The sequence below is a fragment of the Aythya marila genome, assembly GCF_965140915.1.
Source record: "Aythya marila genome assembly, contig: HAP1_HAP1_SCAFFOLD_164, whole genome shotgun sequence".
Taxonomy (NCBI): domain Eukaryota; kingdom Metazoa; phylum Chordata; class Aves; order Anseriformes; family Anatidae; genus Aythya; species Aythya marila.
Genome location: NW_028137167.1, coordinates 371,045 through 395,309, shown reverse-complemented (window position 1 = coordinate 395,309; position 24,265 = coordinate 371,045). Strand labels below are relative to the sequence as shown.

The 24,265-nt window shown below is 50.4% G+C and overlaps 1 protein-coding gene across 1 annotated transcript; it reads left to right on the top strand.

Annotated features, from left to right (window-relative positions):
• Positions 1-4,977: 4,977 nt before the first annotated feature.
• On the top strand, positions 4,978-15,441 carry LOC309891135 (endoplasmic reticulum aminopeptidase 1-like; the record flags this gene model as incomplete). Its single annotated transcript, XM_082785520.1, is given in 10 exon segments — positions 4,978-4,994; positions 9,767-9,880; positions 9,882-9,894; positions 10,987-11,121; positions 11,703-11,823; positions 12,185-12,339; positions 12,892-13,005; positions 14,531-14,662; positions 15,208-15,328; positions 15,434-15,441. Coding segments are annotated over 10 exon segments (930 nt in total).
• Between the last annotated feature and the right edge of the window lie 8,824 nt (positions 15,442-24,265).

The following is a 24,265-nucleotide window of genomic DNA, read 5'->3' as shown; positions in this document are numbered from 1 at the left end:
CCCTTGAGCCCTTGCCAGCCTCTTTTCTCCCCTTGGTGTTGGAGGAGGGGCAGGGAGAGAGCGCTTGTGCTGGAGCTCAGCTGCCCAGCTGAGGAAAACCACCACGGCTCTGTCTTGCCGCTGCTGCAGCACGCTGGTAGCAGCCAGCACCGTCTGTTCTTCGAGCCTCAGCAAGCCCACAGCATCTTCCCAGAAGGGATCCCTTTCCTTCACGCCTGACAGGCGCCGCCTCCAGAGGCTGAGGGCTTGTGCCCCGTTTGCAAGCGCTTTCTCAGTGCCCCCTTCCCCAGAGAAGGATCCCAGCTGCTTGGCTTCCCTGCCCTCTGCTGCCAGGCTCCTGCAGCTGCTATCCCAGCAGCGCAGCAGCCAGCTGACAATGTGCTCGCCTGGAGGACAGCTGCAATCTTGTCCCATGGCTCGCAGCTCGCCCAGGGATGGGGATCACCTGCTTCCTGCTGCTTTTCTATCTAAACTCCTTTCCAACAGCCTCCTGTGCCCTGGGATGGCCCTACCTTGGGGTAGGCTGCCTCGCCTTCCTCTTGCTCCTTCCTCTTCTTGGGAGGACTTTCTGCCCTTCCGAAACAAGATGACTTCTGCATGCATTCCTTCCCCTTGTGTGTATTGGTGCCTGAGACAGCAACGGGGTTGTCCCCGGAGCCAGCTGTAGGGCCTGTGCCAGGCTTGGAGGGGCTGCAGGGAACATGCCAGGGGCTCGAGGGGCTGCAGGGTGTGTGACAAGGCTTTGAGGGGCCTCAGGTCCTGCCGCAGTGGTTGAAGTCGATGCAGGGAACATCAGAGTTGTTGGATGGGCTGCAGGTAAAATGCCAGGGCTTGCAGCAGCTGCAGGCTGCGTCACAGCTTTGCATCAGGTCAAGACGCATTTTCCTAGAACCATACATTTCCTCCTGAAGGGGCTGAAGAGCATGGAATGGTCTTCAAAATGCACAGAGCAGACCCCAGCAAATGTAGAGCTGCTGCTAGCAAGTAGGTAACTTTATTGTTCCTGTTGTTAATTTTGTTTCACAACAACAGATGCAAATATGTATCTTGAATGAGGGCAAAGGTGACCTTGGATCTGAAGCACACAGGCGTTCGCTAGTGTCCCCCCATCCGGAGTGAATCCAGAACGACTCGGAAGGAAAAATAAAATCCAAACCAGTGCGTTGTGATAAAGAGAGTTTAATAGGGTAGAAAAGGAATAAAAACCAACAAAATAATAAATAATGATACTTACAGTTTATAAGATATTAATATATAAAAATATTTAATACTATTAAATACTTATAATTTTATAATAATAAAACAATGCCATACTGTACAACACAGTCAATAAAGTGGATTTAATTAAATAAATAAGAAAACCAATAAATTAAATGAAAATTAAAAAATTTAAATTTAATACAAATAAAACCCATTTGTCCCATTCCAATGAATTGCTATCCCCATCATCACTTCCCATCCCACTGATCATTTGCTATCCCAAAGACCTCCCAGTTCTTATCCCCTTGGCATGCCAGTGCAAGAAGAAGTGCTCTGCAGGCAGAGGCCTTGCTGAGTGACCACCTAAGGAGAGGAATTTAATCCAGAAGGCAGGAAAGAAGAGCAATGACCCGAAAGAAGAAGCAAGTCTTGTCTCTCAGCCCTTTGGTGTCCCAAGCAGCAGTTGCCATGGCCAAGCTTTCCCAGCCCAGCTGCTGCCAGCATCTCCCCAGCTTGCCATTGCCACCTTCCTGGGTGAGGCGCGCGCGCATTTGCCATTGGCGCTGTTGCCATCCCTGAGAGTGGCAAGCCCATCCCCTAGCTCCAGCACGAGAGAGGGGAGAGGGCAAGCGAGAGGGGCAAGGGCTGAGGAGCGTGGCTGAAGCTGGAGCAGGTGCCTGCAGAGGTCTCTGTGCCTGCCTGGGTGCTGCGGGGGCCGTCGAGGAGAAGCCCGAGGTCGGTCACGGGTAGCTGGAGCCTGGCACTGTCGGCGGGGCGCTGGGCATGCTGCTGGGGCTGCTGGAGGTGGGCTGCGGCTGCACACAGGCCAGCTGGCACGCTGGCCCCAGCGCCTTGGCCCTGGCCCCCAGCGGCTGCAAAGTCTCGCTGGGGGTCTTTGTCCCCGGCTGCTGGCGCTGCAGCGTCCTGGCCCCGCTGGCCTGGGGACAGAGCCTGTCCTGGGGCCGCACGGCACGGGGCTCCCCACTCGGAGTCTCCGGCAGCAGCCGCGCTCTGCGGGGAGGTGGCGCCGCTGCTCCTTGCCCCCCTGCAGCCCCCGGGCTTCGCGCTCTCTTGCTGGGTGCCGTGGTGCTGTTGATCGCCAGCTGCTGCCCACTGCTGCCTGCTTCCCTGCTGCTGCCAGCCACCGTGCTGCTGCCACCCGTCTTCCCCTGGCACGGTCTCTTGCGGCCTTGGCCAGCCTGGCCCAGCAGCGTCTTCCTCTCCTTGCCGGGGGGGTTCTCTGTCGTCGGCCTCCTGTGCTGGCAGCTCTGCGCTGTCCCGGGGGTGCTGCTGGGCGCAGGGCGCTTGGCCCCCCGCTTGGTGCCGGTGGACGCAGGGGCAGGCGGGGGGCTCTTGAGGGGACCCAGGGGGCGTTTGGGCAGGGGTCTCCTATGGTCAGTGCGGCCCTTGGGGTTGGGGCGTTTCTTGGGGGAACTCGGGGGGGATTTGGGCTGGGGTCTCCTATGGTCAGTGCGGCCCTTGGGGTTGGGGCGTTTCTTGGGGGAACTCGGGGGGGATTTGGGCTGGGGTCTACTAAGGGCACTGCGGCCCTTGTGGTTTGGGCGTTTCTTGGGGGAACTCGGGGGGGATTTGGGCTGGGGTCTACTAAGGGCACTGGGGACCTTGGGGTTGGGGCGGGTCTTGAGGGAACGCTGGGGGGGTTGGGGCAGGGGTCTACTAAGGGCACTGAGGAGCTGGGTGTCAGGGAGGCTCCTGGGGGGACTCAGGGGTGGACTGGGTAGGGGGCTCCTAAGCGCACTGGGCAGGGGACTGGCTGCAGGGCTGAGCGGGGGGCTCACTGCTGGCACGACGGGGGACTGCAGCGACAGCCCACCCTCAAGCTCCTCGGGGCGCAGCCCAGGGGTTGAGGGGACCTCACCGAGGGCTCCTGTGGCTTCCAGTCCCTGCGTGCTCGGCTCCTCGATGTCCTCGCAGAGGTCGGGCAGCTGCGAGAGGAAGCGGCTGAGGGCAGGACTGCTGGGCAAATCGGGGAAGGCGTCCTGGGGCTCCACGGCATCGAGCCAGCTGAGCAGCTCCTCCATGCCGGGGATGGGGATGTCCAGGTCGGCCAGGAGCTCGTCCTGCATGTGCTGCAGCTGCTGGCTGTCCCCTGCCAGCTCTGGAAAGGCCTCGGCAAAGGCATCAGGGCCCAGCTCGGGCAGCTGCGGGGGCTCCTCAGGCACCTGCGGGGCTGTCGCCGCTGAGGACGAAGCAAGAAAATCCCCCAAGACGGGCGATGTCAGCTTTCCCATGGCCCCTGGGTGTGGGGCGCCCAGCGGCCGGCTGTGCCAGCCCCAAACTCACCGTCAGGCGTCGCCGTCTGGGTGCTGGCGGTCCTTGGAGCCTGGGCAGGCTTGGGGGCAGTGGGGCCGGGCAGCGGGGGCCCCTGGTCCTCGCTGAGCCCCACGGCGTGCAAGCAGGGCTCCGGCAGCTGCCCCCGGCTGCTGCTCAGGGTGCGGGGCGTGGGGAGCGCCTGCCCCCGCAGCGGAGGCCCCGGGACGAGGGGTGGTGGGGGGTTGCGCTGGGCGGGGGCCTGCAACAGGCAGGTGCCTGCGGGGTGCAGGAGCTCCCCATGGAGCACGGCCCTGGGCCCCAGCCCCAGCGCATGGTGGGGTACCAGTGTCCCCGTCACCATGGGCTGTCCCCACTGATGGACGGGGGCACAGGGAGGAGTGGTGTGGGGGAGCTGCCCCCCGGCGGGGAGCTGCACCAGCTGCAGGTTTTGCCCCACAGCGGGGAGCTGCACCAGCTGCAGGTTTTGCCCCACAGCGGGGAGCTGCACCAGCTGCAGCTGGTGCCCCACGGTGGGGAGCTGCCCCACAGCAGGGAGCTGCCCCCCGGCGGGGAGCTGCCCAAGCTGCAGGTGGTGCCCCTGGGCTGGGAGGTGCCCCCCAGGTGGCAGCTGCACCCCGGCGGGGAGCTGCAGCACCTGCCCCTGGACCCCCGGCACCACGTGCCAGACGGTGGCCTGGGGCAGCGCGGAGGGGAGGGTGGGTACCTGCGGGGGCTGCAAGGGCAGCGCCGTCGCTCCGGGGAGGGAGGGCAGCAGCCAGGCAGCCACCGTTGGCGGCACGGCTGGGACGACGAAGGGGGAGTTTTGCGTCTGCGCAAGCCGCGGAAGCCGTCTGGGGAAACCCTCTGTGGGAAAAAGGGCGCTGGGCTGAGCTCTGGGGCGCTGGGCTCGCCAGCAGGGCCGCAGCCCCGGGAGGAGCGGGAGCCGGCTGCTGGACCTGCCATGGTGGCTGGAGAGTGGGGCGGTTGCTTGGGGAACCCGGGCAACGGGGGTTCCGTCCCAACGGCTCACCAGCCCCTCGCCGACATCTTGGGGAGGACTGCAGGCTTTGGACCCAAGCAGGCTGCCCAGCGCAAGACTTGGCCATCCCCAGCAGGCTTGCCCTCCCACGCAGCACTTGCCATGCCCACCACGCTTCCACACCACCTCTTTCCCGTCCTGAGCATTTCCCATGCCAGGACCAGCTTTCATCCTCATGGTCATTTCCCATCCTGACAAGTTCACATGAGAACAGATTCCCAGACAAAAGATTTCCCATCAACACGAAGCGTTTCTTCATCCAAAGAGATCTTGTCCCAAAGAATTTCCCTCTCTTGGATGACTTTTCCAACTATTTCCTTCCTCAGCGAATGTTACCCACCCCTTTCAAGACTTCCCATCCCAATGTTTTCCCATCCCAGGAGCGATTGCTCATCCCAATGCTTTTGCTTCCCAGTGCTTTCAAAGCCCGGGAACATTTCCCACCTCTCTCGTTTCCTAGCCCAATGCCTTTCCACGCCAAGTAAACCTTCCCATCCCAGCAAGGATTTCTCAGGGCACTCATCCTTTCCCAACCCATTCCCATTTCCCAGTTTCACCATCCACCACACAGCTTGGCCAGCCCAAAGCTCTAGAGAGGGATTTGGACGATTCTCTTAGACGCAAGGTCACGGGGATTTGCTGTGCTGACGATTGCTCTTTATTACAGATCAACACAGATCCCCAGTCCCAAGGGCGCCAGGCAGAATCTGGAGAATATGTAGATACGAGGTTCTTCCATTTCTTACGGGGAAAGAAAGAGATCTGTGCATTTCTCTCTCTCTCCACCTTCGGAAAAACATAGGAAGGGGAGAGTACTAATGAACAGGAGCATGCTCAGCTCAGCCACCACGAAGGAGGCTGCCCACTCCTCAGCACCTCTAAGCAGCAGCACCTTCAAGTCTCCTCCTGCAGCAGCAGCACATCAGTGTCTCTTGTCCCACCAGCAGGACAGTGGCGTCTCCCATTGCACCATGCCGACCTCCACGCCTCGAGTGCCAGCACCAGTCCTCATTGCGAGCTGGACGCTCAGGGCACTTGTGGCCACCCACCTTTGTGAGCTCCAAGGCTGACAGTGACTCTCTGCTGAGCTGCCACAGCTCTCAGGCATCCCGGTGACAGAGCTTTCGGCGCTAAGCTGACTGCCAGGAGAAAAGGCTGCCGTGAAATGGCTGTTCCACAATGCCAGGAGCAAGGGCTGCTGGGCTGGGGGTTCGCAGGGGAGCTCGGCCTTAGGCCTGGCAACTGCGCCTGGAAGCCAGGGACGGCCTTGGTGTGCAGCTGAACACCTGGGCCTGAGAAAGCAAGGTCTCTTTCCAGACACTTGGCACCATCGTCACCCAGTGGCTGTCTCAGGGGGACGAGAGAAATGCACAGCATCTCTTCCTGCCCTGCAGTGCTGCTGTCCTACACCCTTGGGGGTCTGCGGGATAGAAAAAGGGATGGATTTTGACCCAAAACCCAGCTCCTTTCTCTCGGAAGCATCACGTCCTCCCGTCTTTCTTGTATTTGGCTATGACTTTAGGAATCCCTGCATTCCCTGCAGCTGTGTCCCCTGCCAGCTTCTTGTGTGCCCCACGCATCCTCGCTTGCAGGGCAGTAGAAGATGCAGAAAAGGCCTTGCCTTAGTGGAAGCACTGCCCTGCAGGAGCTCCAACATCCCTCTCAGCAGCACGCTGTAGCCCCCAAATGCCCCCAAAACGGCACATTTCAGCTACTGGGAAGGAAATGAGCTCGCTCAAGGTGAGCTACCCACTCAAGGCCCTGCTCTTTGGCCCAGGTATCTCTGAGGCAGTATTGGAAATGAGTTCTGTTGTGAACATAAGAACATAACATAAGAACATAAAATAACATAACATAGAAAAAATGTATAATAACATAATGTACCATAAGAACATAAAACAAGAACAACTATCATCATGTGGTCTGCTAAGATCTAGGAGAAAGCAGAAATCCAGCAATGCTGTGTTTCCTACTCCTCTAAACCAATTCAGTTGACAACTATGAATGCTTCCAGCTGGAAAAAATTGGAAGAATGAAGTGGAGGACTCCTTGCCATCACTGTGTTTCTGGAGCACACCTCTACCTCTCTGCCCAACAAGGGCTTCTTCTTGGGAGAGAATTGCAGAACATGAAAAAACATGACCTAAGCCAGAGGACCCATCTCCACAACAGCACGATAAATATAAAAGATATCTCTAGATGCAGATCCCAGAGCTCCAATTCACTATGTCCCACTATTGGAAGCTATTTTTTATGCTTTGTTTTTAAGGCCGCTGGCTGCCTCCTCCCTTATGCTCCCCCTTGTCCCTGTTGTCCTGTCTTTCTCCTGCATTGCTTCCTTTCCTTGGTGGACCTTGCTGAGCTCTTTGATGTTGTGTTGTTGTCGTGGGTTTACATGGCAAGGTTTTGGTAGCAGGGGGCCATAGGGGTGGTTTCTGTGAGAAAGATCTAGAAGCTACCCCATGTTTGGGAAGGGCCCCGTTGTTTTCCAGAGCTGAGCCAATAAGCGATATTGTTTTGCGCCTCTGTGAGAGCATATTTAAGACAGGGAAAAAAAAAGGCTGCACCACACAGCAGCTGGGAGAGTGAAGGGAGTGAGGAATGGCCTTGCAGGTGCCAAGGTCAGTGTAGAAGGAGGGGGAGAGGTGCTCCAGGTGCCGGAGCAGAAGTCCCCTGCGGCCTGTGGTGAGGACCATGGTGAAGCAGGATGTCCCCCTGCAGCCCATGGAGTACCACAGTGGAGCAGGGTCCCCCGCTGCAGCCCGTGGAGGAGACCACGGTGGAGCAGGTGGCCCTGCACCGACGGAGGCTGCCGCCTGTGGAAGACCCCTGCTGGAGCAGATTCCGGGCCGGACCTGTAGCCCGTGGAGAGGAGACCACACAGGAGCAGGTGATCTGGCAGGAGCTGCTGCCTGTAGGGGAGCCAGGTTGGAGCAGTTTTCTCCTGAGGGATGGACCCCGTGGTACGGACCCATATCTGGAGCAGTTCTGGAAGAGCTGCTGCCTGTGGGAAGCCCACACCGGATCAGTTCATCAAGGACTGCATCCCGCGGGTGGGACCCCACAGCACAGGGAATGAGAGTGACTGAGAAGGAGCGGCAGAGAAGAAGCGCTGTAGACTGACCATAACCCCCATTCCCCCGTTCCCCTGCGCCGCTCGGGGGGAGGAGGTGGAAGAGGGTGGATGGGGGGGAAGGTGCTTTTGGTTTCTTTCCTTTGTTTCTCACTTCTCTAGCTTGTTAGTTAATAGGCAATAAATCTTACTATCTCCTTATGCCGAGTCTGTTTTGCCCGTTACAATAATTACTGAGTGATTTTCTCATCCTTGTGTCAACCCTTGAGCCCTTTTCACATATTTTCTCCCCATTCCTCTTTGAGGAGGGGGAGTGAGAGAGCAGCTGTGATGGAGCTCGGCTGCCCACTCGAGCGGAACCATGACACTTAGTTACAAGAGGTGAGGAAAAGGCGGAGGTGCTCAATGCCTTCTTTGCCTCAGTCTTTAGCGGCAATACCGGTTGTTCTCTGGATACTCAGTACCCTGAGCTGGTGGAAGGGGATGGGGAGCAGGATGTGGCCCTCACTATCCATGAAGAACTGGTTGGTGACCTGCTACGGCACTTGGATGTGCACAAGTCAATGGGGCTGGATGGGATCCAGCCAAGGGTACTGAGAGAACTGGCAGAGGAGCTGGCCAAGCCACTATCCATCATTTATCAGCAGTCCTGGCGATCGGGGGAGGTCCCAGTTGACTGGCGGCTAGCAAACGTGACACCCATCTACAAGAAGGGCCGGAGGGCAGACCCGGGAAACTACAGGCCTGTCAGTTTGACCTCAGTGCCAGGGAAGCTCATGGAGCAGATCCTCCTGAGAGTCATCACGCAGCACTTGCAGGGTAAGCAGGCGATCAGGCCCAGTCAGCATGGGTTTATGAAAGGCAGATCCTGCTTGACGAACCTGATCTCCTTCTATGACAAAGTGACGCGCTGAGTGGATGAGGGAAAGGCTGTGGATGTGGTCTACCTTGACTTCAGCAAGGCTTTTGACACCGTCTCCCACAGCATTCTCCTCAAGAAACTGGCTGCTCTTGGCTTGGACTGGCGCACGCTTCGTTGGGTTAGAAACTGGCTGGATAGCCGGGCCCAAAGAGTCGTGGTGAATGGAGCCAAGTCCAGTTGGAAGCCAGTCACTAGTGGCGTCCCCCAGGGCTCGGTGCTGGGGCCGGTCCTCTTTAATATCTTCATCGATGATCTGGACGAGGGCATTGAGTGCACCCTCAGTAAGTTTGCAGATGACACCAAGCTATGTGCGTGTCGATCTGCTCGAGGGTAGGAAAGCTCTGCAGGAGGATCTGGATAGGCTGCACCGATGGGCTGAGGTCAACTGCATGAAGTTCAACAAGGCCAAGTGCCGGGTCCTCCACCTGGGGCGCAATAACCCCAAGCAGAGCTACAGGCTGGGAGAGGAATGGTTGGAGAGCTGCCAGGCAGAGAAGGACCTGGGAGTGATGGTGGATAGTCGGCTGAATATGAGCCAGCAGTGTGCTCAGGTGGCCAAGAAGGCCAACGGCATCCTGGCTTGTATCAGAAACAGTGTGACCAGCAGGGCTAGGGAGGTGATCGTCCCCCTGTACTCAGCTCTGGTGAGGCCGCACCTTGAGTACTGTGTTCAGTTTTGGGCCCCTCACTACAAGAAGGACATCGAGGTGCTTGAGCGGGTGTAGAGAAGGGCGACGAAGCTGGTGAGGGGCCTGGAGAACAAGTCCTACGAGGAGCGGCTGAGGGAACTGGGCTTGTTCAGCCTGGAGAAGAGGAGGCTCAGGGGCGACCTATCGCTCTTTACAGATACCTTAAAGAAGGCTGTAGTGAGGTGGGGGTTGGCCTGTTCTCCCACGTGCCTGTTGACAGGACAAGGGGGAATGGGCCAAAGTTGCGCCAGGGGAGTTTTAGGTTAGATGTTAGGAAGAACTTCTTTACTGAAAGGGTTGTTAGACACTGGAACAGGCTGCCCGGGGAAGTGGTGGAGTCACCATCCCTGGAAGTCTTCAAAAGACGTTTAGATGTAGAGCTTAGGGATATGGTTTAGTGGGGACTGCTAGCGTTAGGTCAGAGGTTGGACTCGATGATCTTGAGGTCTCTTCCAACCTAGAAATTCTGTGATTCTGTGATTCTGTGAAATTACTTGATTTTCACACAAGGTGGTGAACACTGTGCATATGAAGGTATGCGGACTAAAGGTTTTCTCTTTTTTCTTTAGAGTGCTCGCAGCAACGCAATTTGAGCCAACATTTGCAAGAACAGCCTTCCCGTGTTTCGATGAACCAGCTTTCAAAGCCAGATTTTCAGTTAAGATTAGGAGGGAACCAAAGCACCAATATGCCCCTTGTAGGTGGATACATTCAATGTTGTGCTGTTGCTTGATGACCTTTAAAAAAAGAAAGTAAAAGGAGAACAGAATATCTAGGAAGTTGCTGTTCATGGGAATATTGACCTAAAGATTGTGTCAGTTCTTTTCTGAGAGTAAATGATTGCTGGTAGTGTTGATACACAGTTATAAAGGAATGCAACAGATGTTGCATCCTATGGGTTCCTGTTCTCTGCAGTGGTTTGAGAACAATGTAATCTCGCTAACCTTTATTTTACTCATAAAATGCTTTCATTCTTTGTCTTAGATTTTAAGAATTAATGTTAAAATGTATCTGAATACAGACACAATATTATTCAGGACCTTATATATATATATTAAACAACAACAACAAAAAAGTTTATTTTGGCCTTCAAAAAATATCTGTGAAAGTGGAGTATGTGTAATACCTACAAATATGGTTTGCAGTTACAAATATGTAGGCGTACGTAGGGTGGGTCACATGTCATACATTTGGTCTTACTCTGTGCATAAGAGATTCTTGGAACTTGGTTAAAAACAAACTAACAAACAAAACAGTTCTTGCATTGAAAAGTGGATAAAATAATGAATGAATGGTGGGTGCCAGTATTAGTATTCCAATGTGGCTAAATATACTCCAAGTCTAAGTTAGTTACCTAAGGCGAATCAAAAGGGAAAACTCTAACAGGCGACTCATTTTGTCTTGAAATAGATATCTGAGAGAGCTGAGTCATTGTTTGGAGTAGTTTATTTCTTTCATGTGTAACAAGTGATGTTTAGATTTAGACAACTTCTGATCAACTCAAGTGTGATCTTAATTAGATCGATGTGCTGGCAGACACTGAGGAAAATTAAAGCTTTTGAATGAGTATCTTCATCTAGTTTTAGCAATGTTGAAGTAACACTTACGAGTGAAACTACCTGTATGTTTCTGTTTTCTTTGTGTGGGGACGGGCTGGCATAGGGTTGACTTCTTTCCAACTTGTCTTTAAAATTGTCTTAGTGAAACTGAAAAGAAACACATTGATTTTTGGTGCCAAAGTCCTTATAGGTACTACCGGATGATGAGCTGTGCTTGTCTTTTTTTTTAGATGAAGACTGTGAATGTAAATTCATGGCTTGTTGAAGACCATTTTGATACCAGTGTCAAGATGAGTACCTACCTCGTGGCCTTTATTGTTTCCGATTTCAAGTCCATCAGCAAAATATCCAGTCTTGGAGTTAATGTAACTATTCTGATTTTCTAAGAGCTTATTTTATAACAAAATCTATATGGAAACATATACTGTACTTTCAAGCTAAATTGTTGGATTTATACATTGTGAAGTTTTACATGAACAAGAGGACAGAAAAAAGTTGGCTTTGTAATTGGATTATTAGTTTGCATTAAGACTAATTTTACTAATTCCAAAAGTTTTTGGTAATATGCTTTCTTTTTATATACTTACATGCATTGGTAATGTTGTTTCATGTAAGACTGTTTGATTAAAAGGAAATTAAATATAGTTTTATTGGAGAATCAGGAATAAAACAGAACAGTGGTAGTTAAACAGCTCTGGCTTGGTAGGGGATGGAAGGTATAGATGTCCTTTTACAGGCATAGTGGTTCTGGAGGATAAAGTAAAATTCTCATTTCTAATTTTGAACATATCTGTGTCTGGATTTTTTAAAAGTATCTTTTGTATGAAAGCTGTTAGGTATGTGCTCTACTGTCACTTTTCATGACCACTCACGTACCTATGTTAAAGAACAAATTCTGTAAACTTTTGATGCTGGCATTTAAATACTGCCTGCTTGTTTACTGTAGATTTCTGTATACACGGTACCAGAGAAGATCCACCAAGCTGATTATGCACTGGATGCGGCAGTAAAACTTTTAGACTTTTATGAGGATTACTTCAGCATTTCATATCCCTTACCTAAACAAGGTAAGTGTTACCTAATTTAATGTATTCAAGAATAGCATTAAGAATAGAGAGTAAAATTGCATAAAATCAATAAGTTAGGTAAGACTGGGACAATTTTGGCTCACATGTTTTTAAACTGTCTGCTTCGTGTAACTTAAGAGTATGTTGAAAAGCTTCACTGAGAACGGAAAATCCTTCTATAGAGAACTTTTTAAAGGTATGTTTTTGCTGTTACATTTAGGAGAACCCTTAAAGAAGGTGTGATGTGGGAGCTGTTGTGAAGTGGGATGAGCAGGTGACTGGGTTCTTTACTGGGTAAAACAATCCTAGCAGTTTATTAATGCTTCCCTCTCCCCCTCCTCCTTCCTCCCCCCTCCACCAGATTTAGCAGCTATTCCTGATTTCCAGTCTGGTGCTATGGAAAACTGGGGATTGACCACATATTGGGAATCCGCATTGTTGTATGACCCTGATAAATCCTCAGCATCTTCTAGACTTTGGATTACTATGATAATAGCCCACGAACTGGCTCATCAGGTGAGATTTAGGAGCAACAATAAAGGATCAGAAGGGACCCACAAAGTGGTCACAGCTGTGTGGATGGAGAGATATTTGAGAATATAGACTGAAAAGAGCTGTTTCAGTTTGAGGGTGTTCATCCGTGAATCACGCGACTGTTCCCAATAAAGTCTCGTTGGGCTTCATAGACATGCAGGGCTGTAACCAAAATCTGTATAGTTCAGTAGCTGTAGTGCTCTGGGGACTTTGCACCATTGCTAACCCTTGAAATTAATTGCAAGCCATGAATATAAGTAAAAAAGTTAAGAATTGTTACAGGTTTATGTGTGGCTCTCCTATCAAACCTGGTTTATTTATAAAGTTTCATGGAATTGTAATGGAAACCCATGCTGTAGAGTATTACCATTAAAATAAGAAATGAAATAGAAAGAGGCCAGAACAAGCTGCATTACTACAAAAATGTGCCTTAAATGTCAGTGATATGCTATAAATTCAATTTCATATCAGTCAGTAGCAGCTTTTGTGAAAAACTGTGTATTTAAATTAAAATTGTTGTTGCTGTTGTTTCAGTGGTTTGGCAACCTAGTTACCATGGAGTGGTGGAATGACCTGTGGTTAAATGAAGGGTTTGCAAAATTCATGGAGTTTGTGTCGGTCAACATTACCCATCCAGAACTGAAAGTTGTAAGCAGCATTTACTGTATTTTTATTGTATATTTGCATTCTAAGTCCACTAATTTGTAAGGGTGAAGACCAAGCATGTTTGTGCTGTGAAATAGTTTTTACTTTCTCTTTGAAAGAACTGTCTGATCTTAACTCGAAGGGTAAGAATATTGATTTTATTGTATCTAATTATTTCAAAAACTGGTGATGGAAGTTAATGATTGCAATCAAAGTATATTCTCTTTTCAAAAGCTATTTAGACTTCCGAAAGTATAAAGGCATTGCTAGTTAGTCAAGGGAGGTGATTGCCCCACTCTACTCTGCGCTAGTGTGGCCTCACCTCGAGCACTGTGTGCAGTTCTGGGCACCGCAGTACAAAAAGGATGCAAAACTGTTGGAGAGTGTCCAGAGAAGGGCTACAAAGATGGTGAAGGGCCTAGACGGGAAGACGTATGAGGAGAGGCTGAGGGCACTGGGCCTGTTCAGCCTGGAGAAGAGGAGGCTGAGGGGGGACCTCATCGCGATCTACAGCTTCCTCACGAGGGGGAGTGGAGAGGCAGGCACCGACCTATTCTCTGTAATCACCAGTGATAGGACCTGCAGAAATGGTGTCAAGCTGTGGCAGGAAAGGTTCAGGCTCGACTACAGGAAGAGGTTCTTCACCGAGAGGGTAGTCGCACACCTGAACAGGCTTCCCAGGGAAGTAGTCACAGCACCAAGCCTGTCGGAGTTGAAGAAGCGATTGGACTGTGCTCTTAGTCATGTGGTCTGACTTTTTGGGTAGACCTGTGCAGTGCCAGGAGTTGGACTTGATGATCCTTATGGGTCCCTTCCAACTCGGGGTATTCTATGATTCTATGAAATTTTATTTTTTTTTTCCATCATGTACAGTCAGACTTAAATCCTAATGAAGACCCCCAAATCCTTCCGCTAGCTTTAGTACAGGTTCAATATATGAAACTTTGCAAGTATGCCTAGTTCAAAGTAGTGAAACGAACAGTGCACTGGGAAGATCTATGCAGAAACTTGCCATAAAACTGCAGTGGAAAAATAATGAAGGAATTCATCATTTGCTTTTTTTTTTTTTTTTTTTTTCCCTTTGGTTTGTTTTGTGGTTACTAACCATTCATTTTGTCATCAAACTGTTGGAACGTGTGCATGTCTTTTTGGAGTTATTTTTAAGTCTCACTAGCTGGAGTATTAACGTTGGTTTAGAAGGGTAGAGGCAGTTTGCCTCTCTATATTCATTCCCTTCCCTTCCCTTCCCTTCCCTTCCCTTCCCTTCCCTTCCCTTCCCTTCCCTTCCCTTCCCTTCCCTTCCCTTCCCTTCCCTTCCCTTCCCTTCCCTTCCCTTCCCTTCCCTTCCCTTCCCTTCCCTTCCCTTCCCTTCCCTTCCCTATAAAGCTCTGGAATGAAATCAAAGATATGTTTGGCTTTCCTTATGGGATTTCAACATCATGTAGAATGGACTGAAATATGAACTAATAGGAATTCAGTAGTCACTAAGCAAAATTTGGTAGTAATAATCATTTTTGTCTCCTATTAGGAAGATTATTTCTTATCAAACTGTTTTGATGCCATGGAAGTGGATGCATTAAATTCATCACATCCTGTGTCTACTCCTGTGGAAGATCCAGCTCAAATTTTAGAAATGTTTGATGATGTTTCTTATGTGAAGGTAAAATCTGTAACTGATTTCATTCTCAGTTGTACTGATTGTACTATACGTCTGCATTGTACTGATTTCAGTCAGTCCTTTATACAAAACATCCCTGAACCGTGGTGTTAATATACTTTTTAATGTTGTTTTTATCTTTATATTCTATCTAAATCCTAGTCCAAAACTCCTGAATGTAGTTCAAATTGTGGTTTCCTGTTCCATCTATAGAAAGAGGAGGTTTTTGCCCCTTCTTATCTATTGTGTATCAATTTAAACATTAAAACATTATTTTAGGTGCTTAAACCAACCAGCATTTTTAATTGGAGCCTGCTCTATATAGTAATTGAAAAAATAATAGCATATTTTACTCAATCCAAAATATATTTAAGGAAATAATGAAAGCCAAATTACTGTTTAAATATATATAAAACCCAAATATTTCTCATCAGACAGACATACAAAATTGAACTGCTGTTTAGGTTAGCCTGCTGAAAAATTTCTGAAAGAAGCATCTTGCTGTCTAGGGAGTGGTTTTGTAAACATTTTGTCACACTTTTTTTCAGGGATCCTGTATATTAAATATGTCGAAGGACTACCTGACTGATGATGTTTTTAAAGCTGGACTTGTGCAGTACCTGCAGAAGTACAGCTATCAGAACACAAAAAATGAAGATTTGTGGAACAGTATGACAAATGCAAGTATTTCTTATTCTCTTTTTTTTTTTTTTTTTACTTTTTTTTTTTCCCCCCCAAATTTCATAGCTTTTTGTGAATAGTGTGTTTTTGTAGTATATTAATGAGGACTGTGACCAATACTTATGGTAATGATATCAAAAACAGATGACCAAAACTTTCTTCTACAGATTTGTCCCACAGTAGGTACTGATAAAAGTGAACAACAAGGTGATGGCTTTTGCAGAAGGAACCAACAGTCATCTTCAAATGCAGTAAGCATCTAGTTTTTTACTCATCAGTATTTGAGAGTTTGGTATTTATCTGAGTCCTCTCATGTTACTATACTGTATTGTGGCATCAGTATGTGTACAGACAGAAATCCTACCTCTGTGCCTAGGGCTGATCGGAAAACAGCACTATTTAAAGAGATGTCATTAACTATGTAAAAGTGTCCCGAAAAAGAACAGCCAGAGTTGTCATTGATATCCCATCTAAACTTTGATATCAATAAATATTGATATTCCAATCTAAACTTAACTATGCTGAGCTTACAAATTTACAGCAGTTTTTATGAAGTTCTTAGCTACTAAATTCATTGTCTATGCACTCCATCTTCCTCCTCTTCTTATGTATCCAGGCTTGTCCATGATTTTTATTGCAACTTTTTCACCGGTAAGAAGATGTCGTCCAAGCTTTACCTTCGCAAACCCACCTAAAAGTGAAAACACGGACATTTAAAGCTCAGCGTGATAACATGCTTTCATCCTTTTAATCCCGCTTGCAGAGCAGAGTACGCAGCACGAATTGTGCGCAATGCCTTCATTAGAGGAAGAGGCGATTTGAGTGATGGGCTGCCAACTAGCTTCAGAATCCTGCTCCAAAATTCACGGGCTTGAAGTCACTCTGTGCTCAGACAGCTGCCAGAGCAGCCAGGCAGACAGCAGGCAGGTGTCTTTGCTCAGAGGTCACTCCTACCCGTCCCAATCGTTTCGCGCAACTCGTAGTACTTCAGAATCTCCTCATCGCTGCTGACAGACATCCTGAGGCCGGCGGGCGCCTGCCCTTCTGCCCGGCACCTGCAACGACAAAGCGCCACGCGTGGCTGCGCTGCCCTCACAGCACGCCCCGAGGCGCGGAGGGGCCGCTTGCAGCACCGGGACCCACCGGGACCCACCGGGACCCCCCCGCCGGGCCCGTCCCCCCACCGCCTCACCGCTCCGCCACAGCGCCCGGCGCGGCCGTTGCCGTTTGAACCGCCTGCCCCGCTCGCCCGCTGGCAGCACGGGGCCAAAGGCGGCCGCCACGCGGCGCCCAACGGGAGGGAGGGAGGGAAGGAGGCTCAGCGGGGCGGCCATGTTGGGAGGGTCGGCGCTGCTGCTCTGCACCCTGCGGGGTCTGGGGGAGGGTGGGGAAGGAGGAACATGGTGATGCGCAAGGCCAGGGGGCCTGAGGAGATGGATCTGTGGGTCCTGAGCGAGTGGGCAGGCATTGCCCATCACCAGGCTGGGCAACCAGATCCAGTGGGTGGCACCCCTGGCCATGGCAGGGGGAGTGGAACTAGGTGGTCTTTGAGGCCCCTTCCAACCTGAGCCACTCGACATTTCTATGACTGTAGGATTCCGTGATTCTACGAAGACCAAGACACTGTCTGTGGCAGGGTCACAACTCTTTATTTTGATGACAACCACATTTGCCCTGCTAAAGGCGCGGGGGCCTCTTGCAGGGCTGGGGAGAGTCCGGGTTGCTGTCGGCTCTCCTCTTCGGGGGGCGCCGCGGCCCCCCAGGTGAGCTGTCCCTGCCCTGGCCAGGAGGAGAGGGCCCGTGGCTGCAGCTCGGCACCGCAGCATGTTCTGCTTCCTCCTCTTCAGGCTCTGAGAAGAGCTCCTCCTGCTCCTCAGGGATGGGTGCAGTGGGTGGGTTGCCAGGACCCCCAGGCAGGGCGGCACTGGAGGTGCTGGGCAGCTCCTCGATGTCAGAATCCTCCGCGCTGCTGGAGGAGAGCAGGCTGGTGACAGGAGTGTCCCGGGGGGAGGCAGCAGGGCTGTGGGTGGCCTCCAGGCTATCTTCGGGCTCCCAGGTGTCTTGGGAGCCCTCGAGGTCCACCTCAGGGCCGTTGTACATGTAGAGCTGGCTAGCAGGACGTGGTTCCAGGAAGCCCAGCTCCTCGAGGAACTCCTCGCTGCACGTCTCCCCCATGATGGAGATGAGCTGCTGCACAAAGCTCACCGTGTGGCCCTGCAGCAACGGCTGCAGCTCCTGCACCAAGGCGTGCTCATCGAGCCCACAGCGGCACAGCCAAGCGACGACGTTGGCCTCCAGCATGTCCTGGTCCCACCAGGCAGCGTCGAACAGCTCCCTGGCTTGCTGGCGCACCCAGGAGCGCAGCGGACCGAGGACTTCTAGGTGTTCCCTGAAGAGGGCTGCCCATTCCTCGGGCGGGAGGCCTCTCACAGCAGGCTGGGGCATGGGCTCTGCAGCCCCCTGCTCGTCCTGGGGGCTGTCATCTTGCGCCTCTGCATCGGGGGCCACCTGCACCTCCAGGAAGTCGTCTTCCGCCCAGATGGAGTAGCGGATGGAGGTGATGTGCTGCCTGCAGAGGGGGCAGGTGCTGCTTCTCTTGGCCCAGCGCATGATGCACCCGAAGCAGAAGTGGTGCACACAGGGGAGGACGTAGCTGGGCTCCTTGGGGACCCCCTGGCACACAGGGCAAGTGATGTCCTGGGCCTCACTTGCCATGGTGTCGGCTCGCTGCAGCGGGCTGGGGAGAGCTGCAGATGGGGAGCTGCTTCCCCTCGCTGGCACCGCTGCGACAGCTGATGTGCGCTGCAAGAAGGAGAGAGGTCAGGGTCAGTGGCTGAGCCAGGGCAGGCAGCGGCAGTGCCCCGGCCCCTCAGCAGGACAAAACCCCAAGCCGAGCCCCGGGGCACGTGTCCCCGCACAGCTCACCTGCACTGCTGCGAGCACTCCCTCCACAGCCCCGGCTGCCTGAGCCAGGCAGGGCCGGGGAAACGGAGGCACTGGCTGCGGGGACGGGCACCAAGAGCAGTTGCCGACGGCCCCACAGCACAGCTCCAACAAATCTCACAAGAGATCCTTGCTCGGCACTCCAAGCCTCGCACACACGCTCAGCGGGAGTCCAGGCACGAGCCAGGCTGGGCCAGGCTCTGCCGGCGCCCCAATATAAGCAGCGAGGGCCGTGAGGTCACAGCCCATTGCTGGCTGACCTCACAGCCCATCGCTGGGTGACCTCAGAGCCCAGCGCTCTGGGTGACCCCCAATAACCAAAGCACGTGTCTGAAAGCACTTGCCAGACATTTGGTGAACCCCAGCAGCTTGGCTGCCATGACCACTTCACTGGGAGGCCTGTTTCAGTGGCCAAGCCCCGTGTTGGTGTACAATCTTCTCCTCACCTGCAGCCAGACCCTCCACTGTCCCATCTCCTTGCCATTCCCTCAAGTTTTGTCAGTGGCCCCAGAGAGCAGAGCTCAGCGCCGGCCCCTCTGCTGCCCTCGTGAGGAAGCTGCCGGCCGCCATGAGGCCTCTCCTCAGTCTCGTGCAGGCTGAACAAACACGCGGACCTCATGTGCTCCTCATCCATGTTACTCTCCCGATCCTTCACCACTTCGAAGCCCTCCTTTGGACACTCTCCAATAACCTGATGTCCTTCTGTTAGTGTGCTGCCCAAAAGTGCACCCAGGACAGGACTCGAGGCGATGCTGCACGAGCGCAGAGCAGAGCACAGCAATCCCTGCCCCCGCCCAGCTGGCGATGCCGTGCTGGAGGCACCCCAGGATGCTGTTGCCCCTCCTGGCTGCCAGGGCCTGTGCTTGAATCACGTTCAACTTGCCATCGACCAAAACCCCCAGATCCCTCTCTGCAGGGCTGCGCTCCAGCCTCTCGTCCCCCCGACTGTCCATACAGCCAGGGTTGCCCCTTGCCAGGCGTGGAATCCCTCACTCGCTCTTGCTAAACCTCATATGCTTGGGGATTGCCCAGCTCTCTGCTTTGTCAAGATCTCTCTGCAAAGCCTTCCTCCCCTCGATGGAGTCAGCCACTCCTTCCTGTTTAGCATCATGCCTAAACAGACTCCATATGCCCTCAAGTCCTACATGCGAGTCAGTCGGGACAACCCTGAAGAGAACAGGCCCTAAAATGGAGGCCTGCACAAGCCCCTATGACTGGCCGGCAGCCTGATGCCACCCCATTTACAGTAACGCTTGGAGCCCGACCCGTCAGCCCCTTGTTCACCCATTGCATTATGCATTACTCTAGCTGTGTGCTGCCCAATTTGTCCAGAAGGAGACAGTGAGAAACAGTCTTGAAGCTGTGCTGAAATCCAAACAGGTGCCATCAGCTGGCTTCCCTTGGGCAACCAGATGGTTGGCCACTTCATAAAAAGAAATCAATGGTGGTGGGCAAGTGATGGGGAGGGGACATCGATAGGGCAGCTGACCTAAACCAACCAAAAGGACATTCCAGAGCACCTGATGCCACACTCAGCAATAAACAGGGGGGCTCCCGTGGGGAAGGGGGCTGTTCCTCCTGAACAACCACTACATGTTTTGATGCCCTGCTTCCCAGGACATGGCTGAACATTGCTCGTTGATGGGAAGTAGAGAATATTTCTTTTTCCTTCTCTCTGTGCTTCCCCGCGGCCTTATTGTTTCTTTTGTTTCTTTTTCTCCCCATTCCCCTGCCCTTTAATTAAACCATTCTCATCTCCAGCCTCTTTGTGCTGTATTTTCTCCCCCAATTTAATAGCCACTCTTCTGGGTTCGCAATAAGTGAAATAATTTTAATTCCTACCTCGCTTTTTTAATTATTTTAAAACAGCATCAGCAAGGTCTGTGGGACACCAGAACACCCTTATATAACACCCAAATAATTGCCATCTCCCTTTGGTGATTTGTACCACCGTGCCTGCTGTTTGTCATCATCGCACCATGCCCTGCTGAGATAGCTTGGCTTTGTCTTGCTGCCCTCCTTGTAGTTACGAGAAGGCTGCCCTGAGGTTCCTCTGCAGTCTGACCAAACATCTTTGCCTCAGCCCCTCCTCACTGAGCAAGGGCCCCAACCCCTGAGCATTGTGAAATTGCCTACAATCCATTTCTAAGGATCTCCCTAATGGGTTTTTGAAGACAAGATTGAAATTCTTCCTCCGTGGAAAGGAACCCATGATGGAGCAAAACACAAGTTTTCATACAAGCGTGTTGGACGTGCTTATGGTTTATCTCATTTCTATGTCTCAGAGAATTGCTTGTTCGGCTAACAATTTGACCTCTTTGAAAGCGTTTGTCCTGACCGTCTCTCAATTGTTTGCCAATGCCTCCTGCTGGCCACTGGCTGCCGCTGTTTGTCTAGGTAAAGAACAGCTTGTTGCACATGCACCGTTAGTTTTAAGCGGCTCCGGCAAAGACGTGCACGCCTGATGTAGCTTTGCGTATTTAAGAAGAGGTAAAAGTGTAGCTTCCACTCAAGTGAAAAATCTCATCTGCAGACAGCCTTTCCTATGTGAGTTCAGAACCTCTCACCAAGGAGGGCCGAGACGCTAAAGTTGCTGAAGTTGTGTGACTTTCTCCGTTTACTCACGGCAACGTTTAGCCATGATGCTAACTAAAATACAAAACCTGAAATCTTGGATAATTAGGGACTCAGCCTGCTGCATATCACAACAGTGTCATGGTCAGATGTGTCTTGGTGAGACAACCTGAAAGCCTCATGCTTGAATGTAGTGCGTGTTCTTGCAGCAGGGACACCTTGACGAGGACTGCGTGACAGAGCTTTCCGTGTTTCACAACCAGAGCAGGGAGAGTATATCGGAATTAATATCAGAGGTAAGAAATACATGTTGTTAATTTGTTGTAATTAAGCATGCTGATACAGTAAGTAACCTTAGCGTATTGGCAGCCTCATGGTCCCTTATTCTCAGGCGTGAGTTTTGCTGTGCTTTTCCAACCTACGGAATCCCCACAGAATTTCAGATCTGTCAGTACAGCTCTGAAGCTCAAATTTGCCTTTTCTTTTTTCTCCTTTTCATTGTGTTTCCTAAACTTTATTGATATTTTCTACCATGCTGATATCCTTATGAATTTCTGAAAGGCAAAATAGGCTCAACCTAAAGATGTCTGGATGAACAACAGATTTCATGCACTGGCTGAACTCCGTGCTTTTTTCAGTGCATCGCTCAGCCAGGCTATAAAATAAGCGCGGGGGAATTACTTTTCATAAACTTTGAAAGAAGTGAATCAGTTCCTGTCCCATTGGAATATAAATGTCAAAAGCTGAGCTGACTACCTGTAGAGGAATTGTACCAATGCGTTAGTGGTGATATTCTAACCTGGTAGAAGAGACTTACAACATGAGGTGGACTCCGGCCTTAATGTGAATCTGAAAATTGTCCTTTGAAAAATATTTTTTTTTATTCTACTGTATAGAATGAAGACTTGGGATAAAATCTTTCACATAACTGTAGCAGAAACAGACTTTAAAGTATGTGTTCTACTTAAAATGGATAAATTTTGGAGTAAACGTTGTTTGTTTGTTTTTGTTGTTGTTGTTGTTTGTTTGTTTGAGGAAACAGCTTGTCCAATTAAGTTTTGGCATTTACACCGTCCTTTACTAGGGGACTTCTATTGCCTTATAACTTATTCAGGCTAATGGTATTATGCTGCAAACCTGGCAAGCATTTTTCTTGTAGTCCTCATAGCAGTTGTGATACTGAAAATCACACCAAATGTTGATTAAAAAAAATTTTCTTGTTGTACTCCCAGTCAACTTGCTAGCAGGCAGCCTGGGAAGAGGAAAGAACTCGACTCCGTGTACACACTATGCAGAAACAACTAAAACATTGGTCTGTTATCAGCACTACTTCCATTAAAAATCTAAACATAGCACCACATGAGCTACTATGGACAAAATTAAATCTATCACAACCAATCCAGCACATACAGGAACAATGGTGGTCTGTCAAACCTTCCTGGCCCTGAGTTGACCATGAGGGTAATGATTTAAAAAACTAGGTGATGAGGTGATTCCTGCACCTGTTTGAGCCTCTGGTGTGGGTATAATAAGGGATTTTCCCCAGAATTAGTGATGACAGTGAAAGATAGGCTCCAGTTAACTTTTCTAATCAATACAGAAGCATAAGTGTACATGGTTAATGACGAACAGTATAGTGGAACTGCTCCATTAAAAAGATAACCATTATCCATTGTGGGAATTAATGGAAAGGTAACAATGCACCCAAAGATAAGGCTGAATTGGAATTAGCTGATTGTCACGAGATACAATCCCTCTTGTTATTCGGGGAAAAAAATGAATATCCTTGGGGTGGAGGTTTTTCAGGGACAGTGATGGATAGTTTTGTTTGGGAATGAAAAATTGCTGTCCTGCAGAGATGTGACCTTGTTGGTCATTCCCCATTACAACTGAATTTGTTACAAATGACTGAACTGCTGCCCAGCAGCAAAGAAACAAATACCCTGCAGTAAGGGATTCCACCAGAGGCACGAAAGCCAGGCAATGAATTAACAAAATATTTGGTGGAGAGGGGAACTGTTAAAAAAGTCCATTCCCCTTTTAATTCTCCAGTATGGCCAGTTACAAGTATTAAGGACATGGTGGCTTACAGTAAACTATAGAAAGTTGAATGCAGCTACTAAACCATTGACTGCCACAGCACCCAGGCTGTCTGACATACCTAATCTGCTTAATACAGCAGGATTTAAACGATGGCTGTCATTGGTGTTCGAGATATCTTTTGGTCACATTACCACGGCAGGGACAAGACAAATTTGCTTTTACTTTGGAAGTAATAGAGCATTTTTTTGCTCATTTACCCCAGAGGTTTAAGCACAGACCTGCACCAACACATGCTGAATTGGCTAAGACATTAGAAGAAGTAAGGTTACCTGCTGGAATCACATTAATTCGATATGGAGATATTGAGTGGGGGCAGTGATGAGCAGCAAGTACAAGAAGGAATGGGCTTCCTCATAGACAGACATATGCCAGCAGTACTCATACCTGTTACCCACTCTCACAACTGTTTGCACTTGCTGGCAGTTGTACTGATTATTGTGCTAAGAAGCTACCCATGAATGGCCAGGGGTATATTCCGAACATAGAGTCCCTACTAATATCAACGAAATTCTCAAATTCACCTTTCCAACCAAATGGCACAAACATAACACTAGTACTACAGAAAGTACAAATGAGAATTTTGAGTACAATGAGACATGGACAGGCTGGAGAGCTGGGCAGGAAGAAACCAAATGAGGTTGTTCGAAATGGCTCAGTCTTCAAAATAGGATTAAATAAAAAAATAGGATTTATTAAAAGAATAGAGGTAAGCAAACAGCGCTGGGTGCACCGGGAGTCTCCACTCCACCAGGACGCACACCAGGTACATCAAGTAGCTGATTTTTATGCTCCTAGACTGATACATATTCATTACTACTTCTAAAAAAAATAGGTTATTATAATTAGCTTCTGGGGTCCAGTCCCTCCTACTGGACCATGCGCATCAGTCTCCGGTGGTCCCTCTGGGGGTCTCTAGGGGTCTTTCATGCTGAAGGCTCGTAGTCTTCCTCTCCAAGTTTTTTTCTTGTCCTTCCCCTTTGTACTCCTTGGCACCATGTCAAGTTTATACAGCATCCCCTGCTGGTCTTGTCTCCTAGCCGTCCTCCAGCTTCTTTTTTTTCTTCTTAATCTCTTGGCCACCTGGCCAGATATCAGAGGCCTGCATAGTATCCCATAACAGTCACTAGTTGTTATCAGTTGTTCTGAAACCCCCAGACATCAAAGACTTCATACAAACACAAATAGCTTTCTTATTGACACTTCACCAGTAATTAAAACATTCCTCACCAGCCATTCACAGGGACAGTCACATCTATAACAGTGTTAAGTTAATCTCGAATAAGACAAAAAAAAAGGCTGTAACTG